Source organism: Rutidosis leptorrhynchoides, chromosome 2 (genome assembly GCF_046630445.1).
Source record: "Rutidosis leptorrhynchoides isolate AG116_Rl617_1_P2 chromosome 2, CSIRO_AGI_Rlap_v1, whole genome shotgun sequence".
In the NCBI taxonomy this organism is placed as follows: domain Eukaryota; kingdom Viridiplantae; phylum Streptophyta; class Magnoliopsida; order Asterales; family Asteraceae; genus Rutidosis; species Rutidosis leptorrhynchoides.
The window spans coordinates 572,284,522-572,301,201 of record NC_092334.1 but is presented as its reverse complement, the minus strand read 5'-3'; the positions used below and the strand labels follow the sequence as shown (position 1 = coordinate 572,301,201).

The following is a 16,680-nucleotide window of genomic DNA, read 5'->3' as shown; positions in this document are numbered from 1 at the left end:
TATATATACACACACACACACACACATAAATGTTCGTGAATCGTCGAGCATTGTCAAAGGGAAATTGATTACATGAATAAAATTTCAAAACTTTCGAGACTCAACATTACAGACTTTGCTTATCGTGTCGGAAACATATATAGATTAAAGTTTAAATTTGGTCGGAAATTTCCGGGTCATCACAGAAGCATACGCCGCCATTAGAAAAGAGGTAGCTCACCGTCAAATTCTAGGGCTATCCACTAATGATCCCTCAACCAATCATGATATTGCAACCAGATTGGATGCAATTGATGGCAAAGGACCTTCGGTTCATCTAACCCAGACCTATCGAAGCAATTATCCGGCAAGAATTGACAAATTAAAACTCAAGTGTGCCTAATGTGGTAAATCCAGGCACACATAGGAACAATGCTTCAAATTAAAAGGGTATCTATATTGGTGGACCAAGCCAGGAGAGGCATCAACAGTAACGGCGGTGGATGAGCCAACCACCATCACCGATCAAGGGTTTGTAGGTGCAGCCACCACTTCTACAAGTGATGGTACACCATTCTCTCTCTATAATTTTGTGTTTAGATCTGATAGTATGAGAGATAAGTGTAATGCATCGATTAACCCTAGTAATGATGATATACCAGTAGTTAAGGATAACGAAAAGGAAAAGGTTAAGAAGAAGGAAGCACTGGGTTGTTCTTTTAGTTTATGGGATTACAGTGACGATGTTGAAGAAGGGGGTGCGATTCAGAATTCGTTTAAAAATGCTCAAGTGGATGGGTCTTGCAAGTAGTCTTACGTGAGCTCGGATTCGAGAGGTTTGATAACTCGTAAAAAGTCACATTTTCACCTACGTTATCGATTCCATTTTAGACAAGAAAAATATAAATTTGACTTATAATTTCCTTTTTATCAGTCATATTGAAGATCTCGGAAAAGCGAATCCAATGGCGTAAGTATCGAAGAAAATGAAGTTATAACAAAGAAACCAGAGCTAAGTTAGTGAAGGATCAAAAACGCGTTCCAGAATACGCATCACGGGACAAAGCCGACTGGTACCCACCAAAAAGGTACCGAAATCGTCATCTTTGTACGGTGTCGGGACCGGCATCCTTGTACCGACCGGTTAAGTATGTGATGCCATCAAGACCGACACTAGCAACCGGTGTCAAGACTGAGGCCCCATTTTTTGTCCGAGGACCACATGCCGGGACCGATAGCACCACATATTGGGACCGACCCTCCCTTGCCGAAGCCGAGAGAAGAAAAAGGAAAACATGTCGGGACCGAGGTGTTTTATCACGATATTGACCAATATTTCCAAAATGCCATTTTTATTTTTGTTTTCAGCCCGAGACTTTACAAAGTATCGGTATCCCAACACCTAAATGCAAGTGCTAAACTGCAAATATTAAGAGGGACTTGGGGGTGCAACTTTGAAGACTTCCATACTTATAAATACCCTTATCAACCTTCAAATTCAAACAACAACCTTCAGATTATTCAATCACCAACACTTCCACCATCATCAACATTTTATATTTGTAATTAATTATCAATCTCTTTGATTAGTAGTTAAGGAAGTTAAGCTAGGAAGTGCACTAAACGTTCAGATATTTGTATAAACGCTATCTCAAGTTTTAATCCAAACAATTGTTTATTTATTTATTTCAAGCATGTTTTCATTTATTTTTTTTCTTTATTTTGCTTGTGATTGAACTGACATGCTAGCATAAACATCTGAGTGGTTGCTATGATTGGTGTATGTGTTGGATTAGTTAATCATTAATTAGTACTATTATGCCGGTTAGCCTTTAGGTAAAAATACGAAATGTTCGATTTTAGGTTTAGTAACCGTTATTTATCCAACTTATAATGTGGCTTAGACCTAGTATTCCTCGTGATACTAGCTAACTCATTAAACTTAAGTTCTTAGTTATTCTTGCCTAATATTATTTGAACTCAGCATGGCCATTATTAGAAAATAAGGATTATAAGATTAAAGGTAAATTCAACCTGTAAATTAAGCAGTCTCTATCTTAGAGAGGATTCTCAAGATAAATACCACTAGGGTTAAATCATCCTAACTACCTACTACTTGAACGCCCAACTGACCAGACCTATCACCTTAGGAATATTCTATCATCTTAGTATGCTAGAATGAACCACCTAGGTGTTCCCTTTTTACTTATCTATTGTTTGTCGACTTAATGACGTTTAATAAGATTAGATAACTATCTGAACTGAATGATGAATCAGTAGATTAGCATCAATAACCCATGTCAACTTATTCCAGTGATTCCCAAGGTTATTCATAGACCTGCTCATTCAGCAAAGTATACTCAGATACGAACGTCCGCTTTCGTGATGAGGGAGTAAGATCTTCTATCTGAACTGTTAACTAAAGAATAACTTCTCTCAGTAACAGTAGCACTGCAATTCCTCAACCCTAAGTGACATATCGAACTTTAAGTATTGACCAACTCTCAAACCAGATAGTCTGGTAGGCTTGTCGAATTGACTCATCCTAGGATAGACCTACCTCTTCCTTAGCTTTAAGATACTTAACTACCTAGCCCCAACACAGATCACTGTCATAACAACCATGCCCCCGATCGAAGCATACCTCCCGATACCTCCGCCTTATTTACTTTTATGCATTTTACTTTATTAGTGTTAGAAAGTCACATCAACCTTCACTATTAAAACGCATATAATCATCCACAAATTTCTAAGTTTTCCGATTTCGTATTCGCCTTTTTAAAGAACAACCATAGGTCCTACTTCCACTAGTACCCTTTTAGGATCATGAGTGATAGTTAAGTTTAGGCCACAACTTTACAAATTATTAAACTGATACTCCATGGATTTTTTACGCCTAATGACACGTAAAGATTTGATTAATCTGAGCGTATCAACGACTACGTTTTTGGCGTCGCTACCGAGGAAAGCAGTAAACTAACTTTTGTATTAAAAACATATATAATTTGAAATGTACATAAAATATTATTCTTACTCGGTTTTAAAACAACATTTTATAGTTGGTGCAAGTCAAGTTATGTTTCTCGTTTATACACAATTATGTGATAATAAACTTTCTATGCATATGAATTTTTCCACACACTTGGTGAATGTATGCCAGTGTTTGTCTTTGTTTGGTTCTGTCTAGTGATAAGTGTCTTTACTATCATGTACTAATGTATAGAAAATTCAAATGCATAGGAGAATCGAGTCATTGAAATCAAAAAATATTGATTCAATTTATTCATTACATTTTTTTTTCGACATTTGACAAAAAGAGTAGCACTGGCCCGTTACGTGCACTTTTGATCGATCCATCCATTTGTCACCCCTGTGGCAATGTTAAGATAGCATAGTATTTCAACCCGATGCATATCAGCAAGACCCATAGCTAGTGCAGAATCTAAGGCCTTGGAGGAGTAGGAGACAATGCAATAGATACAACTTACTATATACAGAGTAACAAAAAAACGCAATTTAATAGATAACACTTTGATAAAGAAATTTGCAGACAATTTAAAGAGAAGAAAAAGAAATTCTTTCTAAGCAAATAAAGTATAAATAAAACATGAGTTAAAAAAAACCCGGTCTATATATCTATTACCTTTATACCAAAGAAGTCCACTGCAAAACAAATCGAATATCATAATAATAAAATCACTAAGCAACATGTCCATAAATTGCATCCTACTATCAAAGTTTCAGGTTGAGACTTAACATGTGCTGATTTTTCCAAGTTTCAAAGTTAATAAAGCAAAAAGGGGATTTTTTTTTTTTTTAGACCAATAAACTCCATACATACGTTAAAAATACTTAATTTGCAATAGTGCATATTATATTAGAAAAAACAAAATACTGCTTATTTCCAAACAACACATTTATGTAAAACGTAAATGTATACTAAGTACTGACTTCTCCCATTAACACTTTTATGGGCATGAAGAATTTCCAAAGGAATAATAAGAGGGTTCTGATTTAAATCAGAATACACCATGGCGTGAAAAACATATGTTGTGCAATCATTAGAAGCTGATGCAAACAGAGGATAGTTGCCATGGAAAGCCACTGTAATGTCTTTTGGTTGAGATATGCAATACCATATGATAATCATTAAATCAGAGCCTAAATTGATTTCTCATGCGTGCTTTAAATCCATGAAAATTTGATTCTACCATTTTCATGGCGTCTCCCTTTTTTTTTTTTTTTTTTTTTTTTTTTATGTATCTATATTTTTTTTTTTTTTTTATTTTTCTATTTTATTTATTTATTTATTTATTTTTTTTAACTTATCTTTATAAAAAAAAAAAAAAAAAAAAAATTTTCTTTTTAGCCGGAGGTCCTCACGGAAGCAATCTCTCTACCCTGGAGTAGAGAGGGGGATGAATTTCCCTTTCCTATGGGTGGAGAATTCCTTTTCTCGACTCGTGGTAAAGGAAACGACTTCTCTTCTAGTTTAGGGTAGAGGAAGGATTGTCTACATCTTACCTCCTCCATACCCCGCAGGTGCGGGATTGGGTATTGTTGTTGTTGTTGTTGCAAATAAGAAGTACACAGATGTAACGTTAAAAAGTCATATAATAAAGCTTTTTTAATTTAACACAAATTTATCGACTTTTTAGCTTTTAGCCATATCGGCAGTTTCAGCCGAAAACATTCATCCACCAAAAAACTACACATTCCATAAGCAACACACATCCAGTTAGGGTTGATAACATGTATATATTTATAGATGAAATGACAAGCACCATCATTGACCAAGCCATCAATCATTACCAGTGCAAACTTTCAACCCTTGTGATTATGAATGTGTTAATTTAGGCCTTACATCGTATCTAAGCATTTAACAACTTGTATAAAATCATGTTAAGCGTATACAACAAATGATCAATATGAACAAAAAACTTACTTAACTTAAGAATCTTGTAAGGTTTTGATGAAAGATCCATGTCAAATCAACATAGCTTCCCGTCGTCTTTACTTCCCACGATAACATTGTCAACTGCAGGAAGACAACATTTACAAGTTACGATCACATCATACTGAATGAATGTAAGTCAATAACAACTTTCATGGATGACAATCATAGTTCTCACTATACAAATAGTATTAGAATATGACAATCATACTTCCGTACAAGTGCACACACAAAAGCAATTAACAATACTCGTACCAGTTAGAAGCCCGTACAAGTACACAAACACAAAAATAATTAACAATATGCATACCAGTTCAACGTCAATAAAAGTTATCATAACTTGCAGTATCTAAATTCCGAGATAACCAATTGGTATGCCATTACCTACCTGCCCATGAAGAATATCTTTCGATTCATCACCCACCTATAAGAATCGATTTCAACATAATAAAGATCAATGACTATATACAAATCAATAATTGAAGGCTTAGTATTAAGAAGAAAATGTTTGACCATTGAAAACTTTTAGTTGAGCACATCATAATAGTCAGTCCTACAACAATAACAACAAGTTTTGGGGTAGGCCGCGCGCTGCGGCAGCGGACCCCTTATTTTTTATATATAACATAAATTAGTCAGCTTTCGTTATACACAACTTATGTTTTAAATTAAATATATAAATGCTAATAACCCTAACCAAAACAAAGAGAAAATATGTCTCAAATCAATTATTAAAATGGTTAAAAATTAACATAATTTGAATATTCTTGTTATTTAATAGTAAAGTGTAAAAGTAGAAAAAAATTGTAAATAAAAAGAGAAAAACAAAGAAGTAAAAAAAAGAATTTAAATAAAATAATAAAAAAGTGGTAAAGAAAAAAAAATTAAAATATATTATAAGAAAGATTATATTAGAAAAAGAATTTAAAAAAAAAAATATAAGAATGATAAGATTGAATTAAAAATATCAAACATTCAGGGTGGATTATGAAAAAATAAAGAAAAGGAGAAATTAAAAGGTAAAAAGTCAAATATGAATTTAAGGATAAAAGTAAGAGAGGGTGGCACGAACCCATAACCCCTCGTTTACCATTATGTACACTTATCCACTGCTCCATTCTTTCCCTTTCTTTATTTTTATGATACTTAATACATAACGCTTAACGAGAGTCGATTTTAAAATTGAAATTCAATTGGAATTTACTGTTCATTAGATTTCCAAATGAATATATAGATAATATAAGATCAAATCATGTGAAATAATACGTATATAAATCAAGATATAGAACTTATAAGCAAAATGAAAATAATAATTAGCGGCATACCAATCAAGATATAGAACCTTTTTTTTTTTTAACGGCGAAAATTTTATAAATAAACAAACTCTCTAACAAGGAGCTAGAGAGATTACAACCAATAATTACAACGGCTTAATAAGCCAGTCGGACCAACTTATGTTCGAGTTTCCTCTACTTACATACCAATTAAACGAGTACAATTGAATAGAATCAAAAATACAATCCTTCTTCAACTTTTTAGAGTTAAAAATAACTCCGTTTCGCCATTTCCAAAGATGCCAAACCAAGCATGCAATAATCGAATATAAGACCTCCTTCGAAGTAGAATGGACTTGCCAATTGTCTAACCAAGCAATCCACTCCATCCAATTACAGAAATTAGGAAGCGCCATATTGAGCCAAAAATGAACCATTCTCCATAACTGAGATGCAACGGGACACTCGAAAAAAATATGATCCAACGATTCAACCCACGCATCGCAAGACACGCACCCGATAGAATGGATTTCCAAACCTCTTGCCAATAAGTTCAACCGAGTGGGAAGTCTATTTAAAGCAACCCTCCATAAAAATATGTTCACCTTTCTAGGAATGATACGATACCAACGAGTTTTAAATTCAACCGATGGAAGTATATACTAACTTTATGACGCTCATCAATCGATAATGCCCACTCGAAAGTATCCTTTTTATCCAAAAATGAAACAAACCCGATCTCTTGAATCAACGAGTCTAGCAAATCTTCTTTCCTTGACCCGATACTGTTTCTATTCCAATCGAACATCCATTCACCATCAACGAACCGATCCGCCAACGAGCATTCTTTATCACGTTTTAAATGAAATAACCTATTATATAGAACTTACAAGCATAATGAAAAACTAAAACAAAATCAATATGAGTGTAAATAAAACTCACCAAAAATAGTGTTTATAGGGTTTATGAAGACTTGATTCTTAGCGGCATACCAATCAAACCCACCGATTTAGTAAACACGACATAAGGCGACATTGTTTTGTTTCATCATCTATTCAACCCGGTCGTGTTGCCACACACCATGACGTGAATATGTAAACTCTGAATTTATACAGATTTTTTCTGTTCCTTCACCATCGTTTTCAATTGTTATGTAAATCGAAGGATTGGAAGCAGAGACCAAGCGATCGTTTTTTTATATTTGGTGTGTGTGTGGGTGTGTGGGAGCCTAAATTAATGTACGAGTGTTCATCGGTTAGGTTTTTGGTTTTTCGGTTTATTCGGTTCGGTTTTTCGATTTTGAAACTTATAAAATCAAAATTGAAAATCAAACGTGAACCAAATTTAAATATCAAAACCATAACCAAACCCGAACCAAAAACCATATTTGATTTCGGTTTGGTTTTGGTTAAAACCGAAAATCACTAAAAAAAATTCCTAACCAACATAAACTTACATATAAATTAGGAATAATTGTTGTGGAATTAATTTAAGTATACATGATATATAACATGTTTATTGTTTTACAAAAATATAGTAATTCATCAAATATAATATAAATATTATAATTATAAATATGTTTTAATATGCTGGTAATTTGAATTCGGTTTTTAATTTGGTTTTTGGTTAACCGAATATAAAATTTTTAAAACCGAAAACCAAACCAAAAACCCAATTACAAATTCGGTTTCGGTTTCAATCGATCCGAAACCCGTTTAAAAAATTTGGTTTAATTTTTTTTGTTTGAATTCGATTCGATATTCGGTTTATTCGGTTTGAAACCAAATGGTGCACACCTCTAAATTAATGTTTGCAGGACACGTGTAAATTAATCAACCGGAATTGTGGATTCAATCATCCGGAATTGGTTTGATTTATGCTAAAGATGGAAGTTAAACCGGAATTGCAGGAGATGAGAATCTTTTTGTGGATTCAATCAACCGGAATTGGTTTGATTTAGGTTAGAGATGGAAGTTACCTGGAACTGATTTAGCGTGTAAATCGTATTATCCTCGAAAGTTAGAAGGCCACGTGTCTTTTTTAGGATTAATTAGTATTAATCCAGATTAATTAAATAGAAGGGACAAATGGGAGCTATCATTAGCAAGTAATCACTTGCTTTATCAGAGGCAATGATATTACCATATTAATGATTCCATTAAAAAAAATTCAGATTTAAACATGCAAGGTTGTGGATATTAAACTAGTTTAATTTAAAAACGTCATGCAAAACACGAGCTCTTACATAGAGGATCTTTATGTATGCTTTTAGTTTATTCATGTTTTCATGTTCCTCATTATTGTCTACATTTGATCGATAACATCTGTATTGTGGTCAATACTAATGATTTTAAAAGCTAATATTTACAATTTTCGTTTAACGGACTGACCTAAAAACTATATATGTATATATGATATGACTCGACAATGTATATGTGATGACTCGACGATGTATATACCATAAAATCATCATTATCATTATTCATTATTCATTATTCATTATTCATTCTCAAATCAATATATCAAACAAATCTTCTAAAATATCAACTCTTACCCGAATAGCTTAAAGCCTATACATGACAAAATGGTAACCAAGTCTAATTTATTAAATAATCGTATTAAATTTACACATTAGAATTTAAAGATGGATATATTTTGTGGTTATAGTTATTTATTTCTGGGTTAAGTGTAATTGCAGGGTCCTTGGAGTCATTTCTGAAAGTTGAGTTTGGTGGTCAAAGTGGGAAATTAAAGAACTTGGTTCCTGAATTGAAGAATGAACCCGAGGGGATGGAATGAAACTTAAGCTATTATAAATAGTTTATTATTTATTTAATTTATTCATTATTCATATCTATATCTGTGTTTGTTTCGATCATTCTCTCTTTCCCTATTAGTGCTTGATCTTGTATTGATTCGATTACTACTACTGTGAGTGTAAACAAGTTCAAATCTGTTGAACTTGTTAGTGAGTGAGTGTGTGAACTGTTATTGAGTTACAATCTTTGATTGTAATTCGGTTTTTTGGTTTATTGTATTTTTTAACTTCCTGTGATTGGAAGATTTGCTTCCTGTGATTGGAAGATTATATCTCTGTGTATTTATTCATGGTATCAGAGCGGCAAGGCTATTGATATCGTTTGATCTGGTGTTTGGTTGATTTCTATTCTTCAGATCTGAAAATTACGGTTTTTGTTCTTCGATTCGTCTTCTTTCATCCGGTTGAAAGGAGAGTGTTATTCAATGTGTTTGGGTTCGATTGTTGATCCTTTTGGTATTGTGGTTCATTGATTCACAATTTAGGGTTTCGTTTCATAACCCTAAAAGTGTTCTTGCACTGCTACTGTTTGGATTCTTCTTTGTTCAGATCTTCAAAGGGGAGTCTCATGTTTATTTGTGCTTTCTTTTGTTATAACCCTTGACCAGATCCCTACGCCCAACTCTTGATCTAGATCCAAGAGATCTATGAATACCTGATCAAGCACAGTAAGATCTTGACCAGTATTATTTGTGTAAATCATCTCTACAGGTTGTCTGGCTAGTAACCAGTCCACTGGGTTTGTTTTCTTTCCTTACAGGTGTCTGAACCGTGGATTTGTTGCGGTTTTTTGTGTGTTATTTGTTTAAGTTTACTGTTCTTTATGCTTATTCTGTGTTAAATTGTTGATTTACACTATTTGTACTTGATTTCTGTTCTTTAAATTGCATATTTTTTTTTGCTATTCTGTGTTTATTTCTGATTAACATGGCTAGTGATACCGAGTCAAATACTAGTGTTACTAAGATTAGCAAACTTGATTTTAATGATCCCTTGTATTTTCATCCAAGTGATACATCTGGTGCTTCACTTATAACACAAAAAGTTAAAGGTACTGAAATTATAATGTGTGGTCATGTGCTATGGAACTTGCTTTGCAAACTAAAAATAAATTAGGGTTTATTGATGGTTCTTGTCCTAGGTTTGAGTATGAAGATGATGATGTGCTACTTAGTCAATGGGATAGATGTAATTATGTGGTTCTTACCTGGATTTTATTGTCATTATCTGAAGATGTTTACAATGGTCAAATTTTCTCTAAAACTGCAGAATCTGTATGGTCTGAGTTAAAAGAAACCTATGATAAAATTGATGATTCTGTTACATTTAATCTATATCAAAAAATTAATTCATGTAGTCAATCTGGTCAATCATTATCTGACTATTATCATAAGTTGAATGCTATGTGGAGACAATTTGATGATAGGATTAAAATTGATGATATGGTATCAGCAAATAAGCCATTTCATGAACACAATCAATTTTTAAACCTTATGCCATTATTAATGGGTCTTGATGATGTCTATGTGCCAATTAAAAGTCAAATTCTTACTTCTGATCCCGTTCCTTCTGTTAAAACTGCCTTTTCTATCATGTCTAGGGATGAATCTCACATAATGCATACTGCATCTAGTTCATATGTTAATAAAAACAGTCTTCTGCTTTTAATGCTAAAACTGTTAATTTTGTTAACAGTAATAATCCTACTAATAACCAGAAAATATATAAGAATCCACCATTAAAATGTACTAATTGTAACATGCTTGGTCACACTGTTGATAGATGCTATGAACTAATAGGTTACCCACCTGGTTATATTAAAAAACCTTTTAATCAAGGTGCACCTAGGTTTAATAGTAATAATTGTATTTCTGATAATGTGTGTGTTGATAGTTCATCTCCAGCTTACTAGTGAATAGATCATGAAGCTTCTCAGTCATGTTAATGAAAAACCTGTTTCCGATCATGCCAATGCCAATGTGGCAGGTAGTTTTCAAAATAATAATATTTCTTTAACACAAATTTTAATTAAAAAAAAATTCTACAAACTGTTTTCATATGAATCAATCTTTATCAAAAGGTTGGATTATAGATTCTGGAGCTAACCAGCCCATGGTTTCTAATTCTTTTAAACTTGATAATGTTATTGATGTCAGTGATTTAAATTTCATTGTTAACCATCCTAATGGTACCGTTGCTAAGATTTTACAAATTGGTAATCTAAAATTTTTAGATAATATTGAACCGTTTGATTGCTGGTTATTCCACAATACAATGTTAGTTTACTGTCTGTCAATAAGTTAATTAAAGATTGCAACCTTGTTGTAAGTTTTGATGTTAAAAAATGTTACATACAGGATTTAATTCAAAGAAGGTAGATGGGGACTGGTAGTGAGTTTGATGGTTTATATTTCTTTGATGATTGTTTAAGTGGTAAGAGTTTTAGTTCAAATGTGCCTTTACATAATTGGTCTAAACATAAAATTTGGCATAATAGACTTAGTCATCCTGCTGACCACGTTTTAACTGTTTTAGGAAAAGATCTTGGTTTTAATAAAATTGATAATAATGAACCTTGTGACATATGTCATCAAGCTAAACAAACTAGAGAACATTTTCCTTTAAGTGACCATAAATCAAAAAGGGTTGGAAAATTAGTTCATTTGGATACTTGGGGGCCTTATAAAGCTAGAAGTAAAGATGGTTTTAAGTATTTTTTAACCATTGTTGATGATTATTCAAGATCTGTGTGGACATATTTATTAAAAACAAAAGAAGAAGTCTTTGAATACTTTGAAATTTTTTATTACTTGTTGCAAAATCAGTTTGATACTAAAACTAAAACTATTAGAAGTGATAATGGTACTGAATTTGTTAACAGTAAATGTAACACCCCGTTTTCCCCCGTATATGATGTAAGGTGCATGCTCAATCCCGTGTATGTTTAGTATTGTAACCAAGATCGATCATATATAGTTGAGTGTTAGAAAAATTGAGTTTGGGGTGTTACCTGGCAATTTGTCGCGTTTCAGAGTGTTGTATCGCATCTAGGTGTGTCGCGGATCGCGACAGGTAAGCTCCAAATGCTACAGGTTCTGAAACCTATATTCAGTTCTTTTATTGCATTTAAAAAATGGGTATCGCGTCCTGGTGTCGCGAAACGTGACAAGGTGTCGTGAAACGTGACAAATGTCGTTGTAATGACATTTTTAACCCATTTTAATGGAATCTTTTGAGGGTGTATTGGTAAATTCACTTATGGCCAGTTCTAGAGCCATAAGACTTATTCAAGGCTCATCTTATCCTCATTTTACACATCAAACACTTCCTTCATCAAACCCTAGAGTGAGAAACTCAATTTAGTGAGAGAAAGCCCCATTTGGAGAAGAAGAAGAGTGTTTCGGGTCAAACCTCAAGTATTAAAGTTGTTCCACTCGCCAACGACATCATTTTGGCGGTATTGGTAAGTCTTAACTCCGAGTTTCATTGTTTGATTTAATATTTAATGTTAGGGTTTTGAGGTTGTTATTTGTAAAACCCATTTAGATGATGAAGAGGGTTATGGAAACTTGTTATTTTTGATACTTGGCGGGTTTTGGGTTGGTTGATGATTTAACCATGTTTAAGGCTTGTAAATGGTGTATAATCACTAGTGTAGTGATTATAAAAGTGTTGGAACCACTTTGGGTGTATTTGGGTTAACTAATTTTGAAATAGGTCAAAATTAGGGTTTAGGTGTCAAAATGGGCAAGATTGGTGTTTAACACTTATGATTGGGTTTGATTGGCGAATTAGGACCTTTCTCACTTGTGTTAGTGATTATTGGTTAGTTTGGGAGCGGTTTGAGCTTGAAAATGCAATTGGGTCAGAATTGCACTAGTTGTCAATTTGGGTTGATTTGTAAATCCACCCTAATTGTGTATTGTTGTATTGTGATAATGGAATAGATACATTCCATCGACGTGTTGCGGATCATTCGGTAGCATTTATCAAGGCGACAAGGTGAGTGTTAATATCCTATGTGCATATGTATGTGTAGGATGGGTTCGGGTCGGGTGAAGCGGTTCTCGTTTATAGAGATCACTTCACATATAGGTGGATGATGGACTCTTGGAGTTTTGAGTCTTTGTGTACGCTTATGCGTTTTGGGTTACCACCCTTGGGATAGTGAATCTTTGGAGTATACGAATTCATGATGACTCGGTTTGTTCGGTCATCTTATTATAGAGGTAGTGGATCTCGGTTAGGGCGGATTCATGATGACACGGTTCGTTCGGTCATCTTATTATAGAGGTAGTGAATCTCGGTTAGTGCGGATTCATGATGACTCGGTTTGCTTGGTCATCTTCTCGTAAGGTTGTGAATCTCGGTTAGAGCGGGTTCATGATGACTCGGTTTGTCCGGTCATCTTATCGTTGAGGTAGTGTATCTCGGGTCGTACGAATTCACTAAGGCTCGGGTTGTCCGGCCAACTTTCATATGTTTAAGGTTAAGTGGTTAACCTCGGGTTGTAGGTTCGTTGGGTATTATATTATCTTATGTTATTGACATTGTTGTGTTGTAGCTAGCCCTCCAGGTGTAGCTTGGTAGTGTTGTTCATATCGTTGTGAGTGAACTTACATTGATGTTGTAGCTAGTGGTATCGCAATTGTACGGTATGCTTAGATTAGCTTGCTTACGCTTGGATGCTCCGGTATGTGTTATCTGATATTTGTGTGGCGTGTCCATTTTATGCATATATATGTATGTAGTATATTCTCACTCACTAAGCGTTAGCTTACCCTCTCGTTGTTTACATTTTTAGGTTCGAAAGCGGATTGGTAAGGGTATGCTCGGGATTTAGATGATTTCCCTTTTTGATGCTTGCTTGGATTACTTTTGGATTTAACCTAGGATTGGGTAGTTTATCCCCAAACATCATGCTCGTAGTTGTTTGGAACTTAAACTCATATGGGTCGAAACTTCTATTTTGTAAACTTTATTCGTATTGAATGTTTAAAGACGTTTGAACTATTTATTGTATTAAAGATGTTTTGGGAACATAATTGGGACCTAAATGTTATTGGTATTAATGTATTATAAAGAAAAAAATTTATGGGCCGTTATTAATACGGGTTGGGGTGTTTCAAGTGGTATCAGAGCATGGTCTAAGAGATTTAAGTGACTTGAGATAGGCGCCTAGACTTAGACTTTTGTGTGTGCTATTATGCGGGACTTGTAGGATTACGGGTCGGTTCGGATTTTAGTTATGTATTGATTATGTTGTTACTAACCATGTTGTTTTGTGTTGAACATCTAGCGAGATGGTTGTTGTATTCATGAGCTCGGCATGGCGTGTGAGCGTAATAATAATTCGCGACCATTATTACGGTTGCAAGCCAAATCATGCAAGTGATGTACAACAAGTATTGAACTAGATGGGATGTACGAGCGGTGGCATATTTATATGATTGTGAATATTGATCGTAACGGTGTATGTAATTTATTCATGTTGCGTTCCTAACCGAGTTCATTTCTTAGAATGACGACAAGGAACAAACAAGTTAACGAAGATCAAGGCGAGGACTTCGAGTTCACGGCTAAGGTTGAGGCCATCTTTAAACGTCAAAAAGCGGAATTTCTAGAGGACGTTAGGAAGATGTTCCTAGATTCGATTAACGAGGAAGTAGTCGATCTAGTCAAAGAACAAGTGAAGATTGTTCTTCACGAGGATAATGTGAGAAGGCGAGACTTTTACTACAAATATTTCAAGGATGCTCAACCTCCCACTTTTGATGGCGCACGAGACCCACTAAAGAGTGCTCGATGGATCTCCGATATGGAGGGGGCTTTTCGTACTAGTGAGTGCCCTCTCAATAAGAAGACGAAGTATGGTAGTAGTATGTTAAGGGGTGACACCAAGTTGTGGTGGGATGCGAAAATCAAACTATATGGTGAGGAACAATGCATGGAGTTCACATGGGACGAGTTTAAGACAGAATTTTTCAAGGAGTATCGAACTTCGGCCGATCTTCTCATGATTAAGGACGATTTGCGTGCTTTGAGGCAAGGGTCAATGGATTTGAACGCTCTCAAATCCGTTTTCTTATCGAAGACCCAATTTTGCCCGGAGTATGTCGGGAATGATCACATGTTGAAAGAAGACTTTTACCGAACCTTGGACGACCGCTACCAAGAGAAAATTAGTAGGAACTCGGTGAAAACTTTTGACGAGTTATTTGACATGGCGAAGGGTTTTGAGGCGTTTGTCTCAAAGGCAAGTGTTTTCGGTGATAGTAAGCGAAAGTCCGAAACTACGATGTTTCCGAACAAGAAAAATAAGGGTGCAAGTGTGAGTATGGGTAATGGGGGTAAAGGCACAACGTATTCTTTGCACCTAGATGTTTCAATTGTGGTGTTAGGGGCCACAAGTTATGAGAGTGCACAATGCCGAGAAGTGATGACGGGATGTGCTACTATTGTCATAAGGAGGGACATCGCAAGCCGGATTGTCCCGAGTTGGCGGCGGCGAATGCCGCAAGGAGACGTTAAGGTACGTATCGTTTTAATAAATATGTCCTTTGAATATTTATTATGTGTCGTTGAGTTCGGGTTTGTTAAATGCATTTATGGTGCATGTTATTGTTATGGGTGACGTTCCTAATGGAAGTACCCTATGGTGATGTTTTGATTGATGGGCGAAGGGCGTAAGACTTGGTGTAGGCAGGCATTCCTTAGTGTTGGGAAATGTTTCTACCAAGCCATGGGCATGGGCCTTGGTGTTCGGACGTTAGAGTGTGTTTGCTCTCGTGTTGAAGTTGATGAACCATGAGGTTCGTCGGGTAGATGGAACCCGAAAAAGATCGAGTGTTTGATCTCGATGTATGTTGGTGAAGGAGTCTACGTGACGCGACATTAGGTACCTCTTTCATACCTACTAGCGTGGCGTTCAACTCCGATGATGTTGCGGTTGCATTGTACTTAGGGTACCGGAGAGAAACCCTTAGGTACATGAGTGACTAGGTGGAAATTTGACAAACTATAGAAATTGGATAAGTGTGAGAGTAAAGTTTGTGTAATTGGTGGTGAACTCTACGTTCGAATTATTTATGGATAGGTTAAAATCCTTCGTGTGTTTAAGGTTGGAACAATATGTGGTGATGGGTCGTGTAAACCCAATTGTTAGTAAAGTCTACCTTCCGGTAGCGTTGTACAGTTGTACAAGGAACATGTTGTGTTAGTTTTGTGTCGTTGTTTAAATAAAGCCGGCGGGTGACGGTGGGCGTCAATTTCTAGTGTGCGAAATGAATTCATGAGAATTCTAGTGTTATGACCGACGAAGAGATTGGTCACATATGTCGGAGAGCGGTAATTATCGCGGATGATGTTACCACGGCGATACGGTTATGGAACGTAGTTCCAAGTGGGGGAGTTACACACCTTCGCACGAGGAGGTTTTAGTGTGAGATTTCGGATGATGCTCTTAGTAGATCCAGAATTTGTGTCGGGACCTAGATTTAGTCGATTTGTGGTAGAGTACAATTTCGGTTAAATTGTACTTATGATTCGAATTTAAATTATCACCGAGGTGGTAATGTGGTAAATCTCGTTGAGAGGTAATGGACGTGTTGATGAGCAAGGTAAGATCCCTCGGTTTAGGGGTGTGTGTGTCGGAT

General features: G+C 35.2%; 1 protein-coding gene across 1 annotated transcript; it reads left to right on the top strand.

The window, feature by feature from the left end:
- The first annotated feature begins 9,952 nt into the window (after window positions 1-9,952).
- On the top strand, window positions 9,953-10,937 carry LOC139889820 (uncharacterized). The gene is made up of 3 exons (XM_071872744.1): window positions 9,953-10,076; window positions 10,142-10,596; window positions 10,680-10,937. Exons 1-3 carry the CDS (start codon window positions 9,953-9,955, stop codon window positions 10,935-10,937), a joined length of 837 nt encoding a protein of 278 aa, XP_071728845.1.
- The last annotated feature ends 5,743 nt before the right edge of the window (window positions 10,938-16,680 follow it).